This window comes from Ascaphus truei, chromosome 18, assembly GCF_040206685.1.
Source record: "Ascaphus truei isolate aAscTru1 chromosome 18, aAscTru1.hap1, whole genome shotgun sequence".
NCBI classification, from domain to species: Eukaryota; Metazoa; Chordata; class Amphibia; order Anura; family Ascaphidae; genus Ascaphus; species Ascaphus truei.
Window position 1 is genome coordinate 21,843,543 of NC_134500.1, and position 22,352 is coordinate 21,865,894.

Genomic DNA, 22,352 nt, shown 5'->3' on the forward strand with positions numbered 1-22,352 from the left:
GGCTTATCTCCATTCAGTAAATGAGGGCATTACTCTTTCACTGTTACAGTTATTACCCTGCAACTCTATGCTCCTATTAAACTTGTATTCAGCCAATTCAGATTAGATTTATTTTACATTATATATTACATTACACATTATATATTACATTACACATGTTGACTGTTTAATACAATAAGTCAAAATACACAAAGCTCTTTTCTTCTCATTCAAAAGCATAGCAATTACTTGTTAACAGGCATCCCACAGATAGCGTCCCTGTCTTGTGGTTCAGAAGACGTTAGCAGTTGTAAGGGGCTTATTAGTGTAAAGTAATCCTCTTAGGGAGCTACATGCAGTACACCGGCGCGCTTTCCAGCCTGGGAAGGCCTTCATTGTTGCAGAAGAATTTAATTAATTACAACTGAAGAATGCATTTGCGTTCCTTCTGTTCACATGATGTGCATATTACATCGTGAGGAGGGCTGCTTAGAAGATGCAGCTTTGGACATCTATATTTTTCACTACAGACTCAAGATGTTGGGCAGGACAGCCAAGTCTTGGTTTTGGAACCTGGCTAGGCCAGTGAAAAGGGAAAAGGAAGATCAGAAGAAATGGCCCTCGGTCATTCTTAACAATCACAGGGAGAAGATACTGGGTGAGCTGGACGTGAATAAAGTCCTGTCGTATCTTGTCCACGAAAAAGTGTTCTCTCTGGAGGAATACAAGGAGGTTTTGTCTCATGAAAGCAATAAGAAGAGAGCAGAATTCTTTCTGGATAAACTTGCAGTGAAAGGTCCAAAGGCTTTCTGTGCTTTTTGTTCAGTTTTGGAAGAACTGTCACCCCACTTACTTGCAGGATTTCTCCCTGATTGTAAAGGTAAGAGCAGGAATTGCAGATGTTGCGTAGATTACACATTACATGCTGTAGATTTCAAGTAATATTTGTCTTACATTAGTTTCCAAGAAAATAAATATCACTGGCTTCACTGATCAAAAATTGGGTTTGCAGTTTCTAATTATAATTGCGCTGGTCAGTGCAAATAGCATTGTACATGACCTTTTCAAAATGAGCTTTCCATATGTAATATTGAATATATTATAATGTAGCAGGACTAGTAGTAACCTTCATTGTTTTTAATGTCCTAGAACAGATTATTTCTTTATTCACTAATTATGAAGCTAATCAATATAAAGGTCCCTCCTTTATTTATACTGCCATATACCGGTACATCACAGTCAATATGCTGAATACTTTCTGTGTAGCCTCATGCAGCCTGGGCCTAAAGACAAAGAAAATGGAGGACAGACAAAGATTTAACAAAATAAAAGCAAAACATTAAAGGACTACAAGAAATAAATAATAACAGAAACATTTAAGCATGTCTAAAGCTTTATGTCAGAGTTGTGTTCAAGGTCTTTGACAATAAAGCAGTTAATCCTTATAGTATTCTGCCCCCCCCCCCTTCCCCCTCCGTTATCCACACAATAATATTTTTCTCTTGAGGCCTTTGCTTTCTGCTGGGAAAGAGCTGAAAGCGTCTTTTCATTTTTCCTGTTCATTATTGATCGATTAGTTGTAAGAATTCTAATTGCACAAAACCTGTGAGTGCCAAAATAATGAATAATCTGCAGTGACACTTACCTGGCATCATAGTTTTGTTGCTAATTAAACAGTTTCTTGTAGCACCTGAAAAGCTGTAATCTCAACTGGTGGTCACCAAGCTTCTGAGATACAGCCCCCAAAACAGTAGACTAGAGAAGGGGTGCTCAACTCCAGTCCTCAAGCCCCCCAACAGGTCAGGCTTTCAGAATATCCCAGCTTCAGCACAGAGGGTTCAATCAGAGGCTCAGTTGAAGACAGCCTCTGAGCCACCTGTGTTGAAGCAGGGACTGATTGCACCACCTGTGCTGAAACAGGGATATCCTGAAAACCTGACCTGTTGTGGGAGGGAGGGGGGGTTGAGGACTAGTGTTGAACACCCCTGGACTAGAGATCAGTCAGGTCCAATCCACCAATAAGAAAAACTGTAACCTAAACTCAACTGGTGGTCACAAAGCTTCTGAGACAGCCTCAAAAACTTTAGACCAGAGATCATTCAGAGGTCCAATCCACCAATAAGAAACCTTTTGTAAATGGGCAAGAACTAACTGCAATAGCAGATTTGTAGTTAACAGACAGGTGGCACTGCTGCATTAAAGTTGTGTAAAGATTGTTTACTTTATTCACAAATAATATGCTAGGTTACCATGTACTTTATATATGTAAAAACCTAAAGAAACACAGTTCACGAGGGAAAAAAATCACTACATATTCAGTTGTAGCAACAGGTATTCATTTTTATTTTAAACATTGGCACCCATATTCACCTATAATATACACAGGCTGGTCCAGAACCCTAATCACAACAAAGAGCAGGGCATAATGGGGGCACAATTATGCCAAAGTCCATTTGGTACTGGTTGGGTCATTGGATGTCAACTATTGCTTAGTAAAGAATTAACGATTTTGTTCATTCTGGATCCAGAACTTTGTTGAAATAAAGTTCCACTCCTTTTGATTTCAGAGAGGCACAGAATTTTTCAAGAACATATGGGGTACTGTACTTCCTAAATGACACTCGAAAGAATACAGTCATTCAGCTGAATAGGCCATATAGTGTCTGCAGGTACCAGAAGATCTTATTGAAAAGCCTTTTCTTAGTAAATATGTAACTATATCTGCAAAGTAGCAGAATAGTACAGCACAGAATGGTGAAAATCAGTGTATAGGGCTACTGCATGTTATTGGTTTTATTAAACCAACACGATAAACCTTTACTTACATACATTAGAAAACAACCCTTATTTTGAACCCTACACTTTTCCAGGATGAGTACAGTTACTTGAATTCTGCACTACATCATAAAGGTATAATGTTTGTTACCAGGTTACATTAACACACACAAATGCAAGCATAAATATCAGGAAAATACCCCTCAAGACATTTTTAAATATGCATCAGGTGGGTCAATGAAGCCTGCATCTGTACTTCTGAAATCAGCAGAGATGCCAATTTCCAAAGACAGAAATCAGTGAGATTTGGTGGTTCTGGACTAAGAAAGTGGTATTTAGATGGAAATGTGCTTCTTTTTAGTTAGTGAGACTGTTGAAGCCAATGAGACACTGATGCTCCGAAAAGAAATAGGAGATGAGAATAAAGATGATTATAAAGGTATTAGCAGCTTAAATATAAAATATAGCTGATAACACATATGGATCTGAAAATAATTATGTCTCAGTGATTAGTGACAACAAATTTGTTCCATTTTAAAAGTATTTGCAATTTCCATGTATAATTCAAAAAATATCATATTGCATTCAAGAAATATTCATTATGAAAACATTAACTTAATACTATGCTGTGCTATATATGACAGAAGAGATGACTCATTCATCTGGTCTCCATAGATACAAAATGAAGTAGTGCAGTAACTTAAGGCTATCAAAGACCACTACGCCTTGCAATCCACATTTAGTAACCATAGAAATAACATGCGACAAGCAAGATATTAGCACAAGATGAAGACGAATGAGCAGATAGAATTCAGCCAGTCCCTTGGCTTGCTACTATTCCTCTATTGCCCATTTAATGCAGAAAGAACATAGTTTTAGTTCTAGGAGTCATATTGGTTTTGGGGGATGTGCTGTACAAAGCTTACAAAAGCTCACGGGTCTCTTCATCTAGAGTACCAGCCAGAGAAGCAGTGGTTTATTACGAGCATGTTATCTATTCCCTCAATTTGCAGTCCATAGCACATTGATGGTCTTTCTGCTATTGAATAGGTTTTGCAGTAAAATGTATAGTGCTATACAAAGCAATTGTTCGACTCATACCTCTGCATCTCCACCCCCTCCAGACACCCATTAGTATTTTAAAGGTTGGCAACTATGAGGCACAGTTGTAAAAGAGAAAAACAAAGAGGCATTTACCCGAGTCTGGTCGTGCTTCTTCAAGCTAATAGTGTTTGTGGCAATCCAAGCATCAAGTGTGTGCACCGACCGACTTGGATAACCTCTGGAAACAGACTGATATTGAAATACCAGCTTACAGTATCAGCACCTAAATCATCACACAGGGCTATTGCATACAAGGGCCCATGTGACACAAGACGCCACTATGACACAGCAGTCAACAAATATATTATATGAGAAGTTCTTGGTATGCTGCCCAATCCTAGATATGTTAAAGCCGTTTATTTATTTATTTTTTTACAAATCTAGAGAAACAAATCAGTCAATTAATAGGAAGAGAGGGAAACTAAGGTTACTAAATAAAGTGCCACACGTTTTAACATACAACATTGGGAATTGTAAATGCCCCATAATGAGCAATAATAGACACTATGGACAAACTTTGAAAGAGAGAGGTAAAAAGAATAATCGTTCCAGTGAAAGAGAATAGGGAGTCATAAAAAGGGAGATGCATTCCTTAATCACCGACTTTCTTATTGAGCTCAATTGCCTTTTCCAGTGAGGACACTGGTTTAGATAGGCGAGTTACCTTAAAGCACTGAAGATCACTCCAAAATGAAGGGTATAATAATCTCTTAATATCTGCTGTTGTAAGCTTTGTAGTACAATTTTATGTGTCCGTCCCATTTTACATCCTTCATGGAAAACCATAGCAGTTGCCAGATAACTATGTACCTGCTTGCCAAGCAGCTCTTGGCTGCAAAATAAGGCTCAGAATCAGGCCCGTCACATCGCCACTTGCTCTGTGGTTGTCCTCTTCCCGAAATACTGTAATGTCGTACTAGAAGGCCTTCAAATGAAAAATATCTTTCATGTAAATCGTTTCACTTTGTCTAATCACATCTCTGGCTTGGATATTCATATTCAATCTGACATTAATTTACCCTGGTGTCACAATGATTTCATAAGACGTTTTTTTTTTCTTCCCCTGTACGGCTCAAGCAGCTGAACACAAAGCAATCAGCACAACGCACTGTCTTTAGCGTAGGCATACCCTCAGAAAGCACAAAAGCTCCAGATGCATTTCAGATATTAGAGAACCACCCTTATTGTTCCCCAGACCAGATGCACAAAGGTTTTCCAGACTGCCTGGCACGGGAGAAGAGGACGAGGCCTGCCTCCGAGCTGCAGACCCATGAAGAAAACGAGAGCAATGACATGGAAGGAAGCCCTTACGGAGAGGCGCAGATGCAAGAATTGTTCGAGGAATACAGGTTAATCATGTCATTGTGACAGCTGTTTTCTATGTACCTATGTAGTTATGGTAGCTGTGGAGTGCAATAGGATGTTGTTTAACCCAGGGGTGCTCAACTCCAGTCCTCAAGCCCCTCGAACAGGTCAGGTTTTTTAGGATGTCCCTGCTTCAGGACAGGTGGCTCAATCAGGAGGCTCTTATTGACCACCTGTGCAGAAGTTGGGATATCCTGAAAACCTGACCTGTTGGGTGGGCTTGCGGACTGGAGTTGAGCACTCCTGGGTTAACCCATACTGTATGCTATTGTAGGCATCTGGAATGGATGCTGGAGGTCCCTGCAATTAATTGGTTTGAAACACATTGCACATTCCTCTTAGCAATGTAGTGGTTAATGAAACGACTTCTATCTGTGTATTGAGGGCATTCTTAGGCCGCGCTTATAGTGACGGCGGCGCAACGTCATATCAAAACAAATGTATTGAATACGTCGCGTGCGCTTATAGTAGGAGCGGCGCGATGGAGCAACGGCTTGGTAGCGATCGCTGGAAGTCAATTCAATTTTATTTTTTTCAGCAACCGCAGCGTACCGTTGCCGTAGCAAGAACTACAAGTGCGGCCTAAGGCTCTGAAGTGCTATGTAGCTACTACAGAGTAAATCAGTTTGGCTCGCAGCTCCTAAGCATACCAAAGAGACAGAAAGGATTCTGGGAAACAACAGGCAAAGTTAAAGCTCCAAACAGTGAACACAAATTGTATATTTAAGGCAAAATATTAGAAGGTGAATTGTTAACAGATGGATGTTAAGAGTATGGGGACATGAGAGATTTGGTTGATGGGAAAAACAATGTGGTGGAAGCTAGAATTTATGTATACAGTTCTATGCTGAATAACATAACCTCAACCTTTAAAGCTACCATACCTGATTGAGAATTGGAGGAGTAATTGGCACTAGGTTTCCTACCCAGGCGCAACAGACAAACCTAATATTGTTGACCTCATACATTCAATTGTAATACTTGTGTTATTAAACCTGTCCCCTTTGCTCCATATAAACACTTCCAAATGATGCACGCACTATAAAATAATTTTACAAAATAGCTTGATACATGAAGTGTCACATATACCAAATACCTGAACCAGTGTCAATTTACCGGCAAAAATGCGGTTTCCTGCCCTTGATCCATAGCAAAGGTTATGTTTGTATCCCTTTGCTTCCCGAAGCCAAGCAACACATTACAAATTTCACTTTGCTGTCAAGTTGCGGAGACAACGTAGAGCTCATTAGTTGTACTTATTGCCGCTATTTGTGCAAATCAGGCCCTTAGGGCTTTTCCTTCGATCTTGATCTAACTGCAACCTACAAAATGCTAATACATCTCAATCCTTCACATTGGGAGTAAGGATGTGCGTGGAAATTAAACAGCTGGGAGTAGTCATCAGGGAACATTGTATCTGCGCAACAGAACAGATAAGCTACGCAAATCGTAACTGGAAACTGTGGGGCTTTGTATGAAGAATTTGTGTAGTCAATATACAGGTAGAATAGTCTGAATGTATTGCACAGGTCCCCAATTCTGCTTTGTTCACCCGATTGTCGCATGCTACACGGCGGTTAAAGGGTCAACAAATTTTGCACGCCAATCCCCCAAGTCCTTGTCTGCAGTTTAACCACTGTGTAACGTGCGCCAATGAGGTGAATGAAGCAGGTTTGGGGACCTGTGGAAGACATGTAGACACACTCTTGAGAATCTATATTGGCTGCACATATTCTTGTTTCATATCCTCAAAGAACAAATGAGTTCTCCCAGTAGGAGTGTCACTTTTAGCTTCCTATCTTTTCACATAGATTCCCTAGAGATTTTGCCAGCTGCATTACACAACTTCTACAGCTAAGCCTGGGACAACGTACTGTATCAGTGGACCCCTTTTGGCGACTGGCTCTTGGCCAAGGATAAAACAGCTGTCTTTGAGTGGGTCCACTGATTCTGCATCTTCCTTGTCCCGGGCTTAGGAATCTACGTTATTTAATGCAGCAGGAAAAAGCTCCTAGACTAGAGAATCCACGTTGGAATAAAGCTGGAAGTGACGCTCCCCCCAGTTACTGCCTATGATCCGTGTCTTCGGCTAACCCATTGTTTGACATGTGTGACAGTGGGATAAAACAAGCAGGTCTGTGAACCTGTGCAAGAAATGTGAACACTCACCTGGGCATTGTCTTCAGCAAAGCAGGCGCGTCACTGCTCATTAAAATAGACTGTCCACTAATACTCCTTGCAGCTAGTATTGGGACATTCATGCACTTCTTTACCATCTCACTCCTGTATTGGGGGTTAGAAGTCTTGATGAATAACTATTGCTTCACTGCTAAGTAATTAAGCAGTAGTCACTCTCACTACTTAGTCAATACTTATATTTTGGCATTTGAAAAATCCTGCTGGGTATTCTCCTGAAGCAGGATGATAGCTGAAAACTGTAACCTCTGATTTACTGTTCTGTTACATCCCTTAGAGACGGTCTAAAGCATCATGTAAAGTACTCTAATCACAAATTAGCAACAATTTTTCCCCCACTTTTGAATTAAACTCGATCCCTGGGATGCCTAAAACTCACTGATTACATGCTCTGCCTTACTTCTTAGTTCTCTAATTTAGCTTGTAAAGCTACATTATCCACATTTAATGAGGCAGAAGCAGAGCCTGGTTAAGACGGCAGCTGCAGATCTTATTTTGTATTCTGTTAGCCTTCTAAATATTTGTTTGGGAAAATGAAGGATAGAGAGGGGGAGAGCGTTTGATAATGGTACAGAATGCCACTACTTTATTGTATAAAAGTCAGCAGTATTACTGTTTTTAAAAAAATCAAGAACTTATCAGCATTCTTGTAATTTGTTTTAGAAAAGATCCATTCACCCTTACTGTGAAACTTTTTTTTAACTTTTTTTGTTTACTGTGAAACATGACTACCCTATTTCCTCGATTCTAAGACGCACCTTTTTTCCGATTTTCACATGTCTTAGAATCGATGTATTAAAAAATATATCTTTTTTTAAAGTGTCTACAGTACTAACCCCCTCTTTTCATTTACCATGTTTCAGGAGAGGTCCCATGTCAGCGGAGAATGAAGCAGGCGGCGGTGGCAGGAGAGGTCCCACGTCTGCAGATGGTTGATGATGGACAGTGGGTGGGAGTGCGATGGCGGCAGGTCAGGTCCCAAGTCTGCAGGTGAATGAAGATAAAAAGACGGCGTGCGTGCGGTGGCGACAGAAGCAGGAGATCATAATAGCAGGAGAGCTGAGCAGGAGCAGAGCGGCATAGGGGGAATGGCTTTGGAGGTGCACACTGTAACACCGGAAGTTGACCGGTGTCTGACTTCTGGTTACAGAGTGCACCTCTCAAGCCGTTCCCCTGTGCCGCTCTACTCAGCTCTCCTGCTATTATGATTTCCTGCCACCCCGTCGGCTGTCTTCTTATGTTCATTCACCTGCAGACCTAAGACATGTCCTGCCGCCGCACACGCGCCCGCTGTCCATCTTGAACCATCTGCAGACGTGGGACGTCTCCTGCTGCCGCCGCCGCCCGCTTCTTCCTCTGCTGACATGGGACATTTCCTGAAACATGGTTAGTGAAAAAGTAATTTCCCTCGATTGTAACTGCCAAATCAATGGTGCGTCTTACATTCGATGGCGTCTTGCAATCGAAGAAATACGGTATGTTTTCCTTTTCTTGAAAAGCCCTGAATTCGTGATGATCAGATAATTGTTTATCTGTTTGACTTGTGATCACTTAATTTACTTTACAAAGAACAAAGATAGACACACAGTATTACCAGCAACAGAGATTAGATACAAAGAAGCTGCCCTTTGGGAGGAAACCGATCTCCAGGTGTGATGTTTCAATGCAAAACAAAAAGGTTTGTTCTATCTTCCTCTTTTTCCCACCATAACGTATTTTGGGTCTGGTTGTAGCCACTTCCAGCTTCACATTGCAAAGCCAGTATGACCAACATGACGCTGATAAGATCCAAAAGGTCAAAACAGCTGTCTGTGACTTGGTTTACTGGCTGTGCACTTCTGTAAACCAGGCTTTTGTGAAAAGCTGTGTAATACAGCAGGCATAAGCTTACAGGGGTCCATGTTAAAATGGACAAGAAGCAAAAAGTTACACACTGAGTGTGCATTTGCATGTCAATACCCAGAATCACTGGGGGCAGTGGAAGCACTGTATCACTAAGAGGTAAGGTTGCTGACCTGTCTGAGACGTGAATGTGCTCACAAGTGGTATTTTTATTTTCTGTCGTCATATTCTGCTTGTATCTGCATGAAATGTAAGTGTTCTTGGCACAACTTGGTTGTCAGGAAAAATCAGGCCTTCTCACAGTTGGCGGATTTATGTTAGAGTATGTTTTAGACAACAAGAGACAGGGGGTGCCCAATGCTACATCCCATTGACAAAACATATATGATGAAAAGTATAAAGTAAAATACTTCAATAATAATAATAATATTAAATAATTGGTTATTTGGTTATACCTTTGGCCAAAGCGTCATAAGCCTGCATACCAACGTCAAGGTATAACAAAATGAATGCAGGTCCTACACTACACTACACTGTGAACACTTCCTTTTACCTCTGTAAGAGGGGAAGAACCATTATAGGTCTTGTTCCTGCAGCAAATGAAATTACCTCCCAAGTTAAAAAGGTGAAGGAGGAGTGAGCTCTGGGGGGAGGTATGTTTCAGGACTGTAATCTGCCCTCAAAGATCGGAGCTCAATGAAACAACATATGTTGATGTATATTTTGTAGCTGGAGATCCTTCTTAGAGATAAAATAGATAATATCAAAAACACTTGTAAGTGTTACCACTCCTCACATCCCCTGTTGAATGATACCGTAAGTATTGTAGTAAAGTTCAAGGGCAACTGGTCAATCCTCATAGCACCATCACATTGCATATATTGTACTCACGGTTAACCGCTTGAATGAAATGCACCAAGGGGAGGAGGAGGTCGACAAGAGCAGTGTCGGCTCCGCGTCTGTATTCCAAGCTGTTAGAAGAAAGCAGAGTGAGCAATGTAATCCTCTTCCATGGGCAGTCAGATTTCCCAGGTCAGCTCCGGCTAAGGCTCCGTCTGCGTCTGCTATGAGATGGTCAAAGCGACGTCGTGATGACTGGAACCGCCGGTAGAAACAGCTGGGCACCGCGTAGCTTTGCTCAAACGTAGACTCACTGCACCATTAGCAGGGAGCAGGAGATTGAAGGTACATCAGGTGATCTCAAGCACAGCGTGCATCCAGGGCGCATGCTCAGTGAATCAAAAACAATTAGAAGAAAAGCAGAAGCACAGCTTGCCAAAAAGAACTGGTAGCGGCAAAGACCAAAATTTAAGGCTGATTTATGTTGGCAAAAGGGTGAATAAATAATGCAAACTGACGCAGAACTTGATACATCCTATGTGTGCAACTTTTATGGAACTGAAAGTCCTATTACTACAGTATTAGTCCTTAAAATTTACAGTTCTGGAATCTCTGTGGTGCCAAAATCCCTATGATATTCCAGGTCCAGGGTCATCTGATCACTTGTGTAGGATTCTCGTGGTCCTTGCCCATCCCCTAAAACCAAGAATGCAAGAGGAAGTGTTCCTCTCGTGGTATGATTGCAGAGAGGGTTGATTGCGATCTCCCACTGCCATGCTACACATGGCTGTGTTGTTCGGAGAATGGCACAAGGACTATGTGTTTGATGATTCTAGTGTCCTTCCCAGAATATCAATGGGGCACCAGAAAAAAGATTAAACACAGATGGGACAAAAAATTGGTGCAAAGTTCCTGTATACAGCAGCACTTGATTAAAATGATACGCTATACATACATATTACCTTAAATGGGTAGAATAGATTGCTGCATCCCTCTATATGGCACTTAACCATACCTTGCAAAATACCTTCATTAAAATATGTAGATATGTGTGAATACATTCTTTCACTTTATTGCATCTTGAGATGGAAAAGCTTTTACTTTAGTGCTTCTTGGTTCCACATGCACAAAGCTCCATTAAGTCACTTAACATGATGTTACTCTAGCCCAGGAGTGGCCAACTCCAGTCCTCAGTACTCTTTGTGCTCTTTGACTGAGCCACCGATTGAGCCACCTTTGCTGAAGCAGGGATATCCCTAATACCTGGTATGTTGGTGACCCTTTGAGGACTGGAGTTGGCCACCCCTGACCTTAGCCTAAAATCACATTAAGACTGAGAGAGAAACATCTTCAAAGGACAATAACATAACGTTAAACCCTGTTTTCTATTGTAAAGGGGAAAGGGTTAACTATAACAGGAATTCATCATAATATTTCCATCTCTTCATCTTTCTCTCCACTGCAGCAAAAGTCCTATTTCTGGGTCTGCAGTACCACAGAGACTGGCATAACGTCACTTTAGTGGAAGAAAATGCAACCTTATGCTATAATAATGTGAAATGAATCCTATGCAAATGACATTGTTTTTACATTATTAGGTTTAAGGATACCATGCTAACTCAAGGAACATAACGTCCGTTTTTGGTTTTTGGTAACGTCACGCTATGAGTCTTGATCTACTTGAGCTTTGTGGATCCAGCCATTTCTACGTTGCTAGTCCTTCTGGCATCGAAAGTGTTAAATTCCGCCATTTACTTGTACCAGGGCCTTGGAAAGGCCTCTGCCAGTGAGATTTGATGGTTCTCAGTGTAAGATACCTGTCAAGGAAATCACAGCTTCCCCCTGGAAACACATTTCCTTTTTTCAAGAACAGGATATCAACAAATTACATTAGGGACCTCTAAGGGCTGTAGCAGGAGAGATGTAAAGGGTTGTTCGCTCTCATATACTTTTAAGGTCTGCTGAGTGGGAATTCACAGAAAGCAATCTCTTTGAAGTCTGTGGAACTGCTTGTAAGAAAAGAACTTCTTAACAGTTCTTGGTTGTGTCACATAATTGATATCACCTCTTTAGCGTGCACTAGATCTCCAAGGTTTAAATTCATATCCTGGAAACAGATAGAAATGTATTGCCGAGTCACTTTCCAGTACGTTCTTTCCTTGTCTTTGAGGTTAACTGGTGCTATGTTTATGTTACAGCCAATGATACAGATACATAAGGATTTATTGCTATAAGCTCCATTAGACTGGAGGTTAACCTAAATCACGTTAATGATAACGCATTACTCCAATCTATATCCTGAAACGGGGCTTGAAGAGCGGTAGAATACCAGCCTGATTAGGTGTGTGTGAATGAGATACACGTCACACACTCCTGGTGCGACATAGTATCACTTAATATATATATATATATATATATATATATATATATATATATAGTAGAATTATCGCTAATAGTTATATATTAGCGATAATACTACTATTATACACACACAGCTAATAGAACTGGTGCTATCAACATAATTTATGTTTTCTACCTATTAACCATTTAACTACCTAGTACTCGCGCTGAACAAAGGGTATATGTGGCGGGCTTCGGAATGTATATTCTAACATTTGACCAGTTAGGTGAAGCTATATACCTACATGTTCTTATAGTTACTCTTATCACACTAAGAGCTTTTATATACTTACGCAGTAGATACTTTCCTACGAGTGCAATTTGGTATTTCTAGAGTGGTAATTGGCTGGCCTCATATGCTCAACATTATACGGCATAGCTTTTACGCTGAGCTTTGGGAATTACACTCGTTAGGCCAGGAGCATGCATTTCTCATAACCACTCATATAGGCAGCCTAAGACAGACCAACAAATCTAACCAATTCTGCCATATATAGAACCATATGGGTAAAGTGGCCTCTACCCAGGTATACCCTTGGCATTTGTCCACTAAGTGTTATTGTGCATTAGCACTCTCATATGGAGTAGCTTTTATCTGTCTTTTTGTTATTGTTAGTTAAGACAGTCCAAATATATTTTAATATCATTGAAATTATTAAAGGTTACATTTTAATGAATACACCATTACACTTTAACTTGGAGTGCTGTAATAGGAGTGCCCTTCTTTTCCTTAATCTTCTAAGGTTTTGTCTATGGTAAGAATTCCAATAATAGATTATAAAAATTAATAAAATAAACTTGTAGCAACTTTTTAAAATATAAGCCTACAGGGGCCAGCCAGTCAGCCATGGGTTGCTTTATTTTATGGACTTTTTAATCATCTGTTCTTGGTACTCACTCCTTTTCAAACCCTATATTAGGGTCAGAATGGGAGTAACATGACGTGACATGAAGCCTATTACAGCTGAACCCCGTTATAACGCGGTACTCGGGGTCCACATAATGTGACCGCGTTATAACCGGGATCGCGTTCAAAAAATCTTTTTTTTTTTGGCAAACTTTAATAACACATCACGAGGCTCTGTCAGGGAGCGAGCATGCTGGGAGATGTAGTCTTTGGGTGTCAAAATCCATAGGGGAGAAAACAGACAACAAGAGCCCTATTTAAACAAAATACACACACCGTCGCCTGAAGGTGATACGGAGAGAGCTGCAGATGCCGGGTGAGTCCTCGCGGAACCCCTGATCGCGGCGGTCATTTTTTTTTATAACTTTGATTTTATTAGGCGAAACAGTACATACATGGTAACACAACCCATTGGCTTTAGTATGACCACCCATTTTTCTACCCAACCCAATGAAACTGACAAACAGGACGCACAAGGCAGACTGGGAGACGTGACCAAAGGGTAGCAGGGGAGGGGGGAGGGGGGTGTGTGGAAGGGGCGACCTTGTTGATGGAAGGAGGGCAGCCGCTCACTTTTCCCGCCTTCCAGGCGTCTGATCCTTTTCTACTGAGATGATAATCTTTATCTCACCCGCTCGGGGTATCCCCACGTCTTAGGGCTCCTGCCTACCTCTCAGTCCTTCTGTCTCTATATGGTCATGGATCCGTTCGGTCACCGGAGGACGCATGTTTGACTATCATTGCAAAATTGTGGCACTGTCAACCCCGGGGATGTCTGTCTTAGCCAGCCATGGCGACCAGACTTTTAGAAAATTTGAGCCGGTGTCGCTAACCAAACCTGCAACTGTTCCATCCGGCAAACAAACCAAATTCTATTCCTGATTTTGGGTACAATTGGGATATCTGGTTGCTTCCATAATGCTGCGATCTTGCATCTGGCGGCAGTTGCAAAATGTGTAATTAATTTATGAGTTGCGTTCGAGAGCCCCCGGACCCGCCTGCCCAGTAAGAACAGCCACGAGTCCAGGGGGATCTCCACACCAAGCAGCCGTTGCAGCCACTCTCTAATTTCTACCCAAATCGGAGCCACCTTCGTGCAAGACCACAGCATGTGGCGCAAGTCTGCTCTTTCTCCGCACTGCTTGGGGCAGAGCGGAGAATAGCCTCTGACAAATTTAGATAGTTTTATTGGGGTGTAGTACCAGCACATCAGGACTTTATATGCGTTCTCCTTTAACGTGGTACAGATAGAGCTTTTAGCTGCTGCCTGCAGGATCCTATCCCAGTCCTCGTCCTCTAATGTCTCCCCTAAATCTGCTTCCCACTGTCTCATATAGCTAAGTCTGGGTTCGTCCTCTGTCTCGGGGCAGATCACTGCCTTGTACATTCTAGAGGTTAGTCCCCTCGTGTCCGTTCCTCTTGAACACAGCTGCTCAAAATTTGTTCTCCGAGGCCGAATAGGGGCTTTGTTATAGAATGCCCTGATCTGGAGGTATCTAAAGAATTCTGCGTTAGGAATATTTTTTTTCCTCTTTGATATGGTCAAATGTTTTGACATATTTTCTACCCTCCAGATCTTTTAGTCGGAGATACCCTGACTGAATCCATTTTGAAAAATTAGAGCTATCCAAGCCTGGAGCGAAATCTGGGTTACCCCAAATGGGGGTCATCAAGGAGTTTGGTGTTGTTAGAGAACATCTGAATTTGGTAGCCTCCCAAATCTTCAAGGAACTCAATATGGCCTGCAGCGGTGTCCGAATTCTGGACCGGCTTGTTCTGGGTAACCAAATTAGGTTCCGCAGTTCTATGGGTGCGCAGCACTCTCTCTCCTGTGTCACCCATCTCCGGAGAGTCGGATCTGCGTGCCACTGCAGAATCTGTGTCAAATGGGCCGCTTCGTAATAGGCGAGCAAGCAAGTCACCCCCAACCCTCCTCCTGAGGTCGGCCTCCTCAAGATGTCTTTTTTAATTCTTGGGCCTTTTTATTCCAGATAAACTTCGTTATTGTAGACTGTAGCGAGAGGCTATCATCTTTCAGCAGGGGGATCGTTAGCGCCTGGAAAAGGTATAGCACCCGCGGAAGGAGATGTATTGTATTGTATGTCTTTATTTATATAGCGCCTAAAGTGTACTCAGAGCTTCACAAAGAATACAGTACAGGGAATTTTAAAAATACAATAAGTGCAGCAAAAATCAGACAATGGGAAAGGAAATCCCTGCCCCGAAGAGCTTACAATCTAAGAGGTTTGAGGGGAAACTTACAGAGACAGCAGGTGAGGGAATAAGTGCTGTAGATGGGTGTTAAATGAAAAGGTTAACACCATTTACAGGGGAAAAGATGGCAGGGAGGCGTAGGTGAGATCAGGTGTGTATGTCTGGCTTCAGGCTTAGGGGAGATCCCCAGCAGCAGGAAGGAGTAGATAGAGGGTGTGAATAGAGGATTTGTGTGGGTGTTTTTTATTGAGGGGTAAAGAAGATGGAGATACTGTATATGAATAGAGTTGGAGACATGGGGCTGGTAGAAAGAAATGTGTATTTTGAAAAGAAGCGAGGTCAGAGCAAATATAAATAGTAGCAGCATCATGGCAGCAGTAGTTTAGTGCTGAGATGTGTGGTCTGGAATAGAAAGTGTCCACCTTGCCAGCGTAGTTCACATCCAGGATGGAGGGTCCGTAGTTGTTCTGTAGTCCCCTTGTTTCCCTCCTGTTGAACTCCCTGTTAAACTCGACCATGCCACTTAAAACTGGGCCACTTTGAATCTTGGCCTGCTTTTCACAGCTAGGGCTGCTCTGGTTGCTCTTATAAAGGCCCAATAAGTCACCTGACAGAATTTATTTCAGGCCAACCACCTCAATTAGCACATGTGAGGCATATTAACACAGATGGTTTTTTCAACAGGGTCTTGTCATGCCTATGCGTTAGTGTAAGTTAATTTAATTAAGACTAGACTAAAGACTACAACTACAAATACACATAGCACTGGATTGCTTGCAGACAGACAATTCAGATATGTTTTTTACCTAGTTGTAACAACTAAAAATACACATAGCATAGGATTGCTTGCAGACAGACAATTCAGACAGAGATTCATTTTCACACTGTGAATTCTTCCAATCCAAGAGATGCCACACTCCGCCCATCTCCTGAGATCCTCTCGTAGAGTCTTAAACAACCTGGGATAATTTGCCTTATATAATGCTTTGTAATCCTTTGTGAGATATACCCCTAGGTATTTGATCATGGAGGGTTGCCATTTAAAGTTAAAGTTTAGTCCAATTAGTTTTTCCACTGGTTTAGGTAAATTTATGTTGGGGGCTTCCGACTTGGCCTGATTCATTTTGAACCCAGAAATTTGATTAAACCTCCCCAGAATTGAAAAAACATTGGGCAGAGAGGTAAGAGGGTTGGATAATGTCAGGATCACATCATCCACGTACAGGGCCACTTTGTGTGACTGCTCTTTTAATGCTATTCTCGATATATCCGGGTTGTTTCTCAGCTGTGCCGCCAAGGGTTCTATACAAAGGGCGAACAGCAAGGGGGACAACGGGCATCCTTGCCTTGTGCCACTGCGGATTTGAAATTGTTCCGATGGGAACCCTTGATGTCGCACCCTCGACGCCGGCCCCTTGTACAATGCCATAATGGCTCCCAAGAGACGTCCCTCAAAGCCAAATGCTTCTAGCGTCCCCCTCAAGTAGGGCCAGTTCTCAGTGAAATATTCCTTGATCTTCTCTCCAACCTCTCTCTCGATTTTTGGAATTTTTAACAACAGCTCATGTCATTTTCTTTTTTTAACGGGAGCCACGCTGAGACCGCATTTTAAGCGATTTCGCGTTGTAGCGGATCGCGCTATAATGGGGTTGAGCTGTATTTATACATAAGTGTATGTATCATTTTATTTATATAGCGCCAACAATGTACGCAGCACTTTATAAAATCATAATGCAAGGTAAATAAATGACAAACAATGGGGTAAGTGTAACAGGTCAATGACAACATAAGGCAAAGGGAGTCACTGACCCCAAAAGCTTACAATCTAAGTGGTATGTTGGGAGGTTTACAAACAGGAGGAGTAAAGATGCATTATTAAAAGTGCAGTCAGGGGAGGTCAAGTGCACCTGGAGTTTTTATTAGAGGCTAAGATAATTTAATGAGATGATTATCTTAAGAGATGGATTTTCATCTGGGCTTTGAATGTGGAAAATGAAGATGTTTGACAAATATTGAGTGGATGTGCGTTCCATAGGTAGGGAGAGATGGTAAAACAGGTTTCAGACAGGAGAGGGCTGTAGTTGTAAAAGAAGCAAGGATGAGATAACCTTGGGTTGAGTGTAAGAGACAAGTAGGTGTGTAATGAGAGATCAGAGTTGAAATATATGGAGGTGCGGAGGAGTGTTGAGCCTTAAAAGAAAAGAGGAGAATTTTGTAGTTTATACGGCAAATAAGAAAAGTTGTGTGTGCTGAGCACACGCATTGTAAGTGAAACTTCTTTGTGTTTTGTCACAGAAATTGTATTTGTGATGGTGATGTAATAAAATAGATTGGAGAGTATAATTTATTTGATTTATTTTTGTGTTGAAATGTCCATACCTTCACTTGGGATACATTATTTAATTGACTTATGATAACTAAATTAAGATAAATATATTTTGGGTTGAAAAGTATCTAAATGCCGTTACACTCAAAATTATTTCATTAAATGTAAATCATAAAAATCAAAACACAATTTCAGTGACAAAAAGCAAAAGAAGTGTGACTTCGGCACCCCCCTCCTCTCTGTGTTTTGTTTTATTTTTATAATCATTACAGTTACTATTTTATATTAATCTATATACAATTCATGTCCTATATGTGTACACACCTTTCATGTGTTCCACTTCTGCCTTTTCTGTTATAAATGTTACATTTCTAAAAAAAAAAATAGCTATTTGTATTTCTATATTTATACTCACTCGAAATGCCTCTGGTAACAGAGGTGTGTGCATGTGTGTGTCCTTCTGTGTGTGTCTCCCTTTCTGTGTGTGTGTGTGTGTGTGTTTCTGTGTGTGTCTCCCTTTCTTTGTGTGTGTCCCCTTCTGTGTGTGTGTGTTTCCTTCTGTGAGCGTGTCTTTCCCCTTCAGTTCATGTGTGGAGTCGGGAGGCCCCTTCTGCACATGCGTGGAGTTGGGAGGGGCCTTTTGCTTATGCGTGGAGTATGGCGAGCGCTTAGGAGTATGGCGAGAGCTTCTGCGCATGCGTGGACTTCAGCGGCTGCTTCTGCGCATACACGGAGAATCGTGGATATTTCTGCTGTATTCTGTACACTTGGGTTAGTGTGACACAGGTACAATTAAACAACTATCTGAAGTTCTTCAGACGGAGGAATGAAGAGGGGGGAACAGGGAGAGCATGATTAAGATAATCGTTCAGATGTACCAAATGGTGGTAAACCTACGTTAAGTTAAGGCACCTTATAGCCCATTTATTTAGAAAGGCCGTATGGTGCCTTTTGTATTAGCATTGTTTAGTGTATATGGACCAAAGTGCTAAAGATGCCCCAATGTCATTCTTATGTTCATTAATGTAAATAAAATCTCACATATCTCTTCAGTAGTGTTACATCTGAAGATAGTGGTTGTATGTTTTTGCAGGTTTTAGGACCACATTATAAAAGAAGAGATATAATGATCTGTGGTGGAAAAACTGCCCCTACCTTTTGTTTTTTTATTGTAAATTACATCTATGAAGATTGATTCTTGTTCTTAATTTTTGTTCTGCTGCACTCACCTCTATAACAATCTTCTTCGCTATGTTATAGAAACTACTGCGTGAGCAGGAATAGGATCCCTGGATGGGGAATTTCTCTTACACACAGGAAAAATAAATTCACTCCTGCTTACTCTGCAACCAGTTTTAAAATTGCTTAGTAACTTAAGATTCACGTTTAGCTCAGGACTTGTAGGACTATCAGATGCATTATTGGACAAAACCGGCAAAAGGTTGTGGTGTCTTGTGCAATGACATCTTATAAGTGCACTGTATAAACAACAGTAGTAATATGTTAATAGCGTTAAATGTAGGTAATTGACTATCTTACATAAATCAGACATGTATTCTTAAATAATTGTTTAAACGTTTAGGAAAACACATTAAAGCAGGAAAACATGAAAAACCCTATTTTTTTTAATCAGTTCTATAGTATTAGATAATACTATCTTCATTTTTTTAATCTACTGAGATCCTTTGGTTGCTACAGCAACCATTTCAAAAGTCATATCCCACCCATACACCCACCTTTTCGAACTCTGGCCTTTGGCAACAAAGTATCACAACCCAGATCTGTTTCTCTGTTCCAAACAGCAGACTGTCCATTACTCTGAAAGCTATAACAATAATGTGTTACACTTAGTAATATAATGTTACATATCAGCTGCAGCATTTCACAGACTGCAGCATAGAGTCAGAAGGCGGCCATTTAGTTAGTGACACAATCACGATTTTTACAGATTTAGAACAGGAGCAGCAAACGATTGCCAGTTTAGGTAAGAATGCAGAATAATAAATTGTAACATGATTTACGTTAAAAAAAGGGGGAATCAAATATTGCTGCTTTATCTCTCTTACTTCTACATCAACATATCCCTAACTGTGAATTAAGGGCTACAGATAGAAAGCCTCTTAATAAGATTGGATTCATAAATATACTCCAACATTTGATTCTATGCTCCTGGTCTATTAACTCAATCGGTAGCTATATTTAATTCATTACTCTGGTTCTAATATGCCTTCAGGATAAAAATCGATCTCTGCCTTAAATTCAATACCTTTGAACTTAGCCGTGCTATACATTAACAGGCAGTGCGTGCCAATTAGGCAATAGAGGTTGATTGTTTATTGGTAAAAGAGCACACACCCGACTCCATTCATTTTTAATTTATTTTATTTGTAATTTATGCTCTTGTTGTTGTTTTTTTTAGGACTTTTTCACTTCCACTATTAATTTAAGTGTGATTTTATTCAAATATATTGAAAGTTGCATTTTAATTAATTGTTTGTGGTACCTATATATTGAGTGCAGCAACAGGGGAACTCGTTCTGTCCCCCCATTATTTAAACATTTAGGGCCATATTTACTAAGCGGTGCTACCTTCTGGCGCAGATACACGACTTACCACTTATTCACTTAAATAGACAGTGGAAAATATAACATAATACCATCATATTTTGAACATAAAAATATATCCGTAAATCAAAAGAACTGCCTGATTTTCTAAATCATGTATATTATAAAGTTTAGCCACTAGATGGTACTCTGTTTATAAGACAACAGTATATATGTGAAACTCCTCCAGGATACAGTTGATTTTAGCGGTTATGAGACACTCCCGTACAGTAGGAAACAATCTAATTCACTTCATACAGTATAAAGTGAAAATGTTACTTGCGAAATGTGTTTTGTGAATTTACTTTTTTTATTTTCACCAGGTGCTGTGACATATACTCACTCATATTAGATGGTCATTGTTTCCACACATTTAGCCGTTTGGCTGAGGCTTATATCAGTATTAATAAACACACAACCCCAGCAAGCTCTAACCCCAGAACCCACCACATTATATATATATAATTTATTTTTCCCCTTAAGAGACATAACTAGCAAATGTTTTATTGTTTATTGTTTTTTGTTGCTGTTGCCTGTCTCGCATTATAAATACTAATATAGGATGAGTATCTCCGCCAATTACATTTAACATAGGTTGACCTTGATGGACCAATGTCTTTTTACAACGGTATCTACTATGTAAAAACATTGAACATATTTGCCAGATTTCTCGTTACAAATCCTTGGTTATTAAGTCCAAAGGATGGGCAAGTTAACATATTTTAGACTGGATTTAAACTTTTAAAAGTGTACGGTAACTACTGCAAAGAATTGAAGATGAATAATTATATTAAAAGTAATTGTCCGGTCATCTATTGCGTGTTGTGTGTAGCATAATTAGCAAATGCCTATGCATTTGTATCATTTATGTGCAAGATGCAAACAGACAGTTATCCAACACTCTCACGAAAAGGAACACAAATTTGTAACACAAAAAGCACTCAATCAAGTTTTAGCATAAAGAATCACTTCTACAGTAAACTGGTTTAGGGTCAATAATGTTTTCAATTTAATTTCCTGTTTGTGAGAGTGCTGCTGACTAACACTTTTTCACTTCTGATTAAGTCCAAATAAAGCAATCGCTCCTTTCTACATAATATGCTTAGTATTTGACTATGGAACCCTCTGGCTATATTGAGAACTATACAGTATAATTTAAAAGAAAAAAAAATTATATATACAATAACAAAACCATTGGTGACACACACACACACACACACACACACACACACACACACACACACACACACACACACACACACACACACACACACACACACACACACACACACACACACACGTATCAGACAACTCAAAGGGGTACGAAGAGATGTATGCTGATTATTACCAATAGATAAAGAACAAGGGGAAAAGGGGAAGAGGGGGGAAAGCTACCGCATCAGCTGCAGTACAATAGAGTCACGTAAAAATAATCAGAGGTCATCTCTGGTGCAAAAAGGGACAAGGGGATAGTAAGACAAATACACAAAAGATTCCCTCATGAATGCACTCAGATAGACCTGGTAGAAGTGATGTACTCTATTATAATCAATTTATTCAATGATAAAATAATAGTTGTACAGAGGGGTGTGGTAAAGAAGTCCAGGGCCACCCCCTAATTACATACCAAAAGAACTTCCACATTTGAGTAAATGGGGAAGAAAACTGTGAGAAACACTACACAAAATCACACGGTATAATGGCTACAGTCTGTATGGGTAAATTCCTGCAGAAAAAAGTACTAGCATGAAGTGAGGCAGTACTATTATCTAAGAAAAAAGTACCTTTTTCATATAAAGT

General features: G+C 40.5%; 1 protein-coding gene across 10 annotated transcripts in view; it reads left to right on the forward strand.

Annotated features, from left to right (window-relative positions):
- Positions 1 to 379: 379 nt before the first annotated feature.
- TJP1 (tight junction protein 1) overlaps positions 380 to 22,352 on the forward strand; it is a 312,644-nt gene continuing 290,671 nt past the window's right edge. For 3 of the 10 annotated variants that reach the window (XM_075575842.1, XM_075575843.1, XM_075575855.1), the window contains exons 1-2: positions 382 to 859; positions 5,054 to 5,207. In XM_075575842.1, the coding sequence (XP_075431957.1) occupies positions 436 to 859; positions 5,054 to 5,207 (578 nt within the window). In that variant the 5' untranslated portion in view covers positions 382 to 435. Of the gene's footprint in view, positions 860 to 5,053; positions 5,208 to 22,352 lie in introns of all 10 variants that reach the window. The other 7 variants (XM_075575841.1, XM_075575844.1, XM_075575856.1 and 4 more) reach the window with 4 other exon arrangements.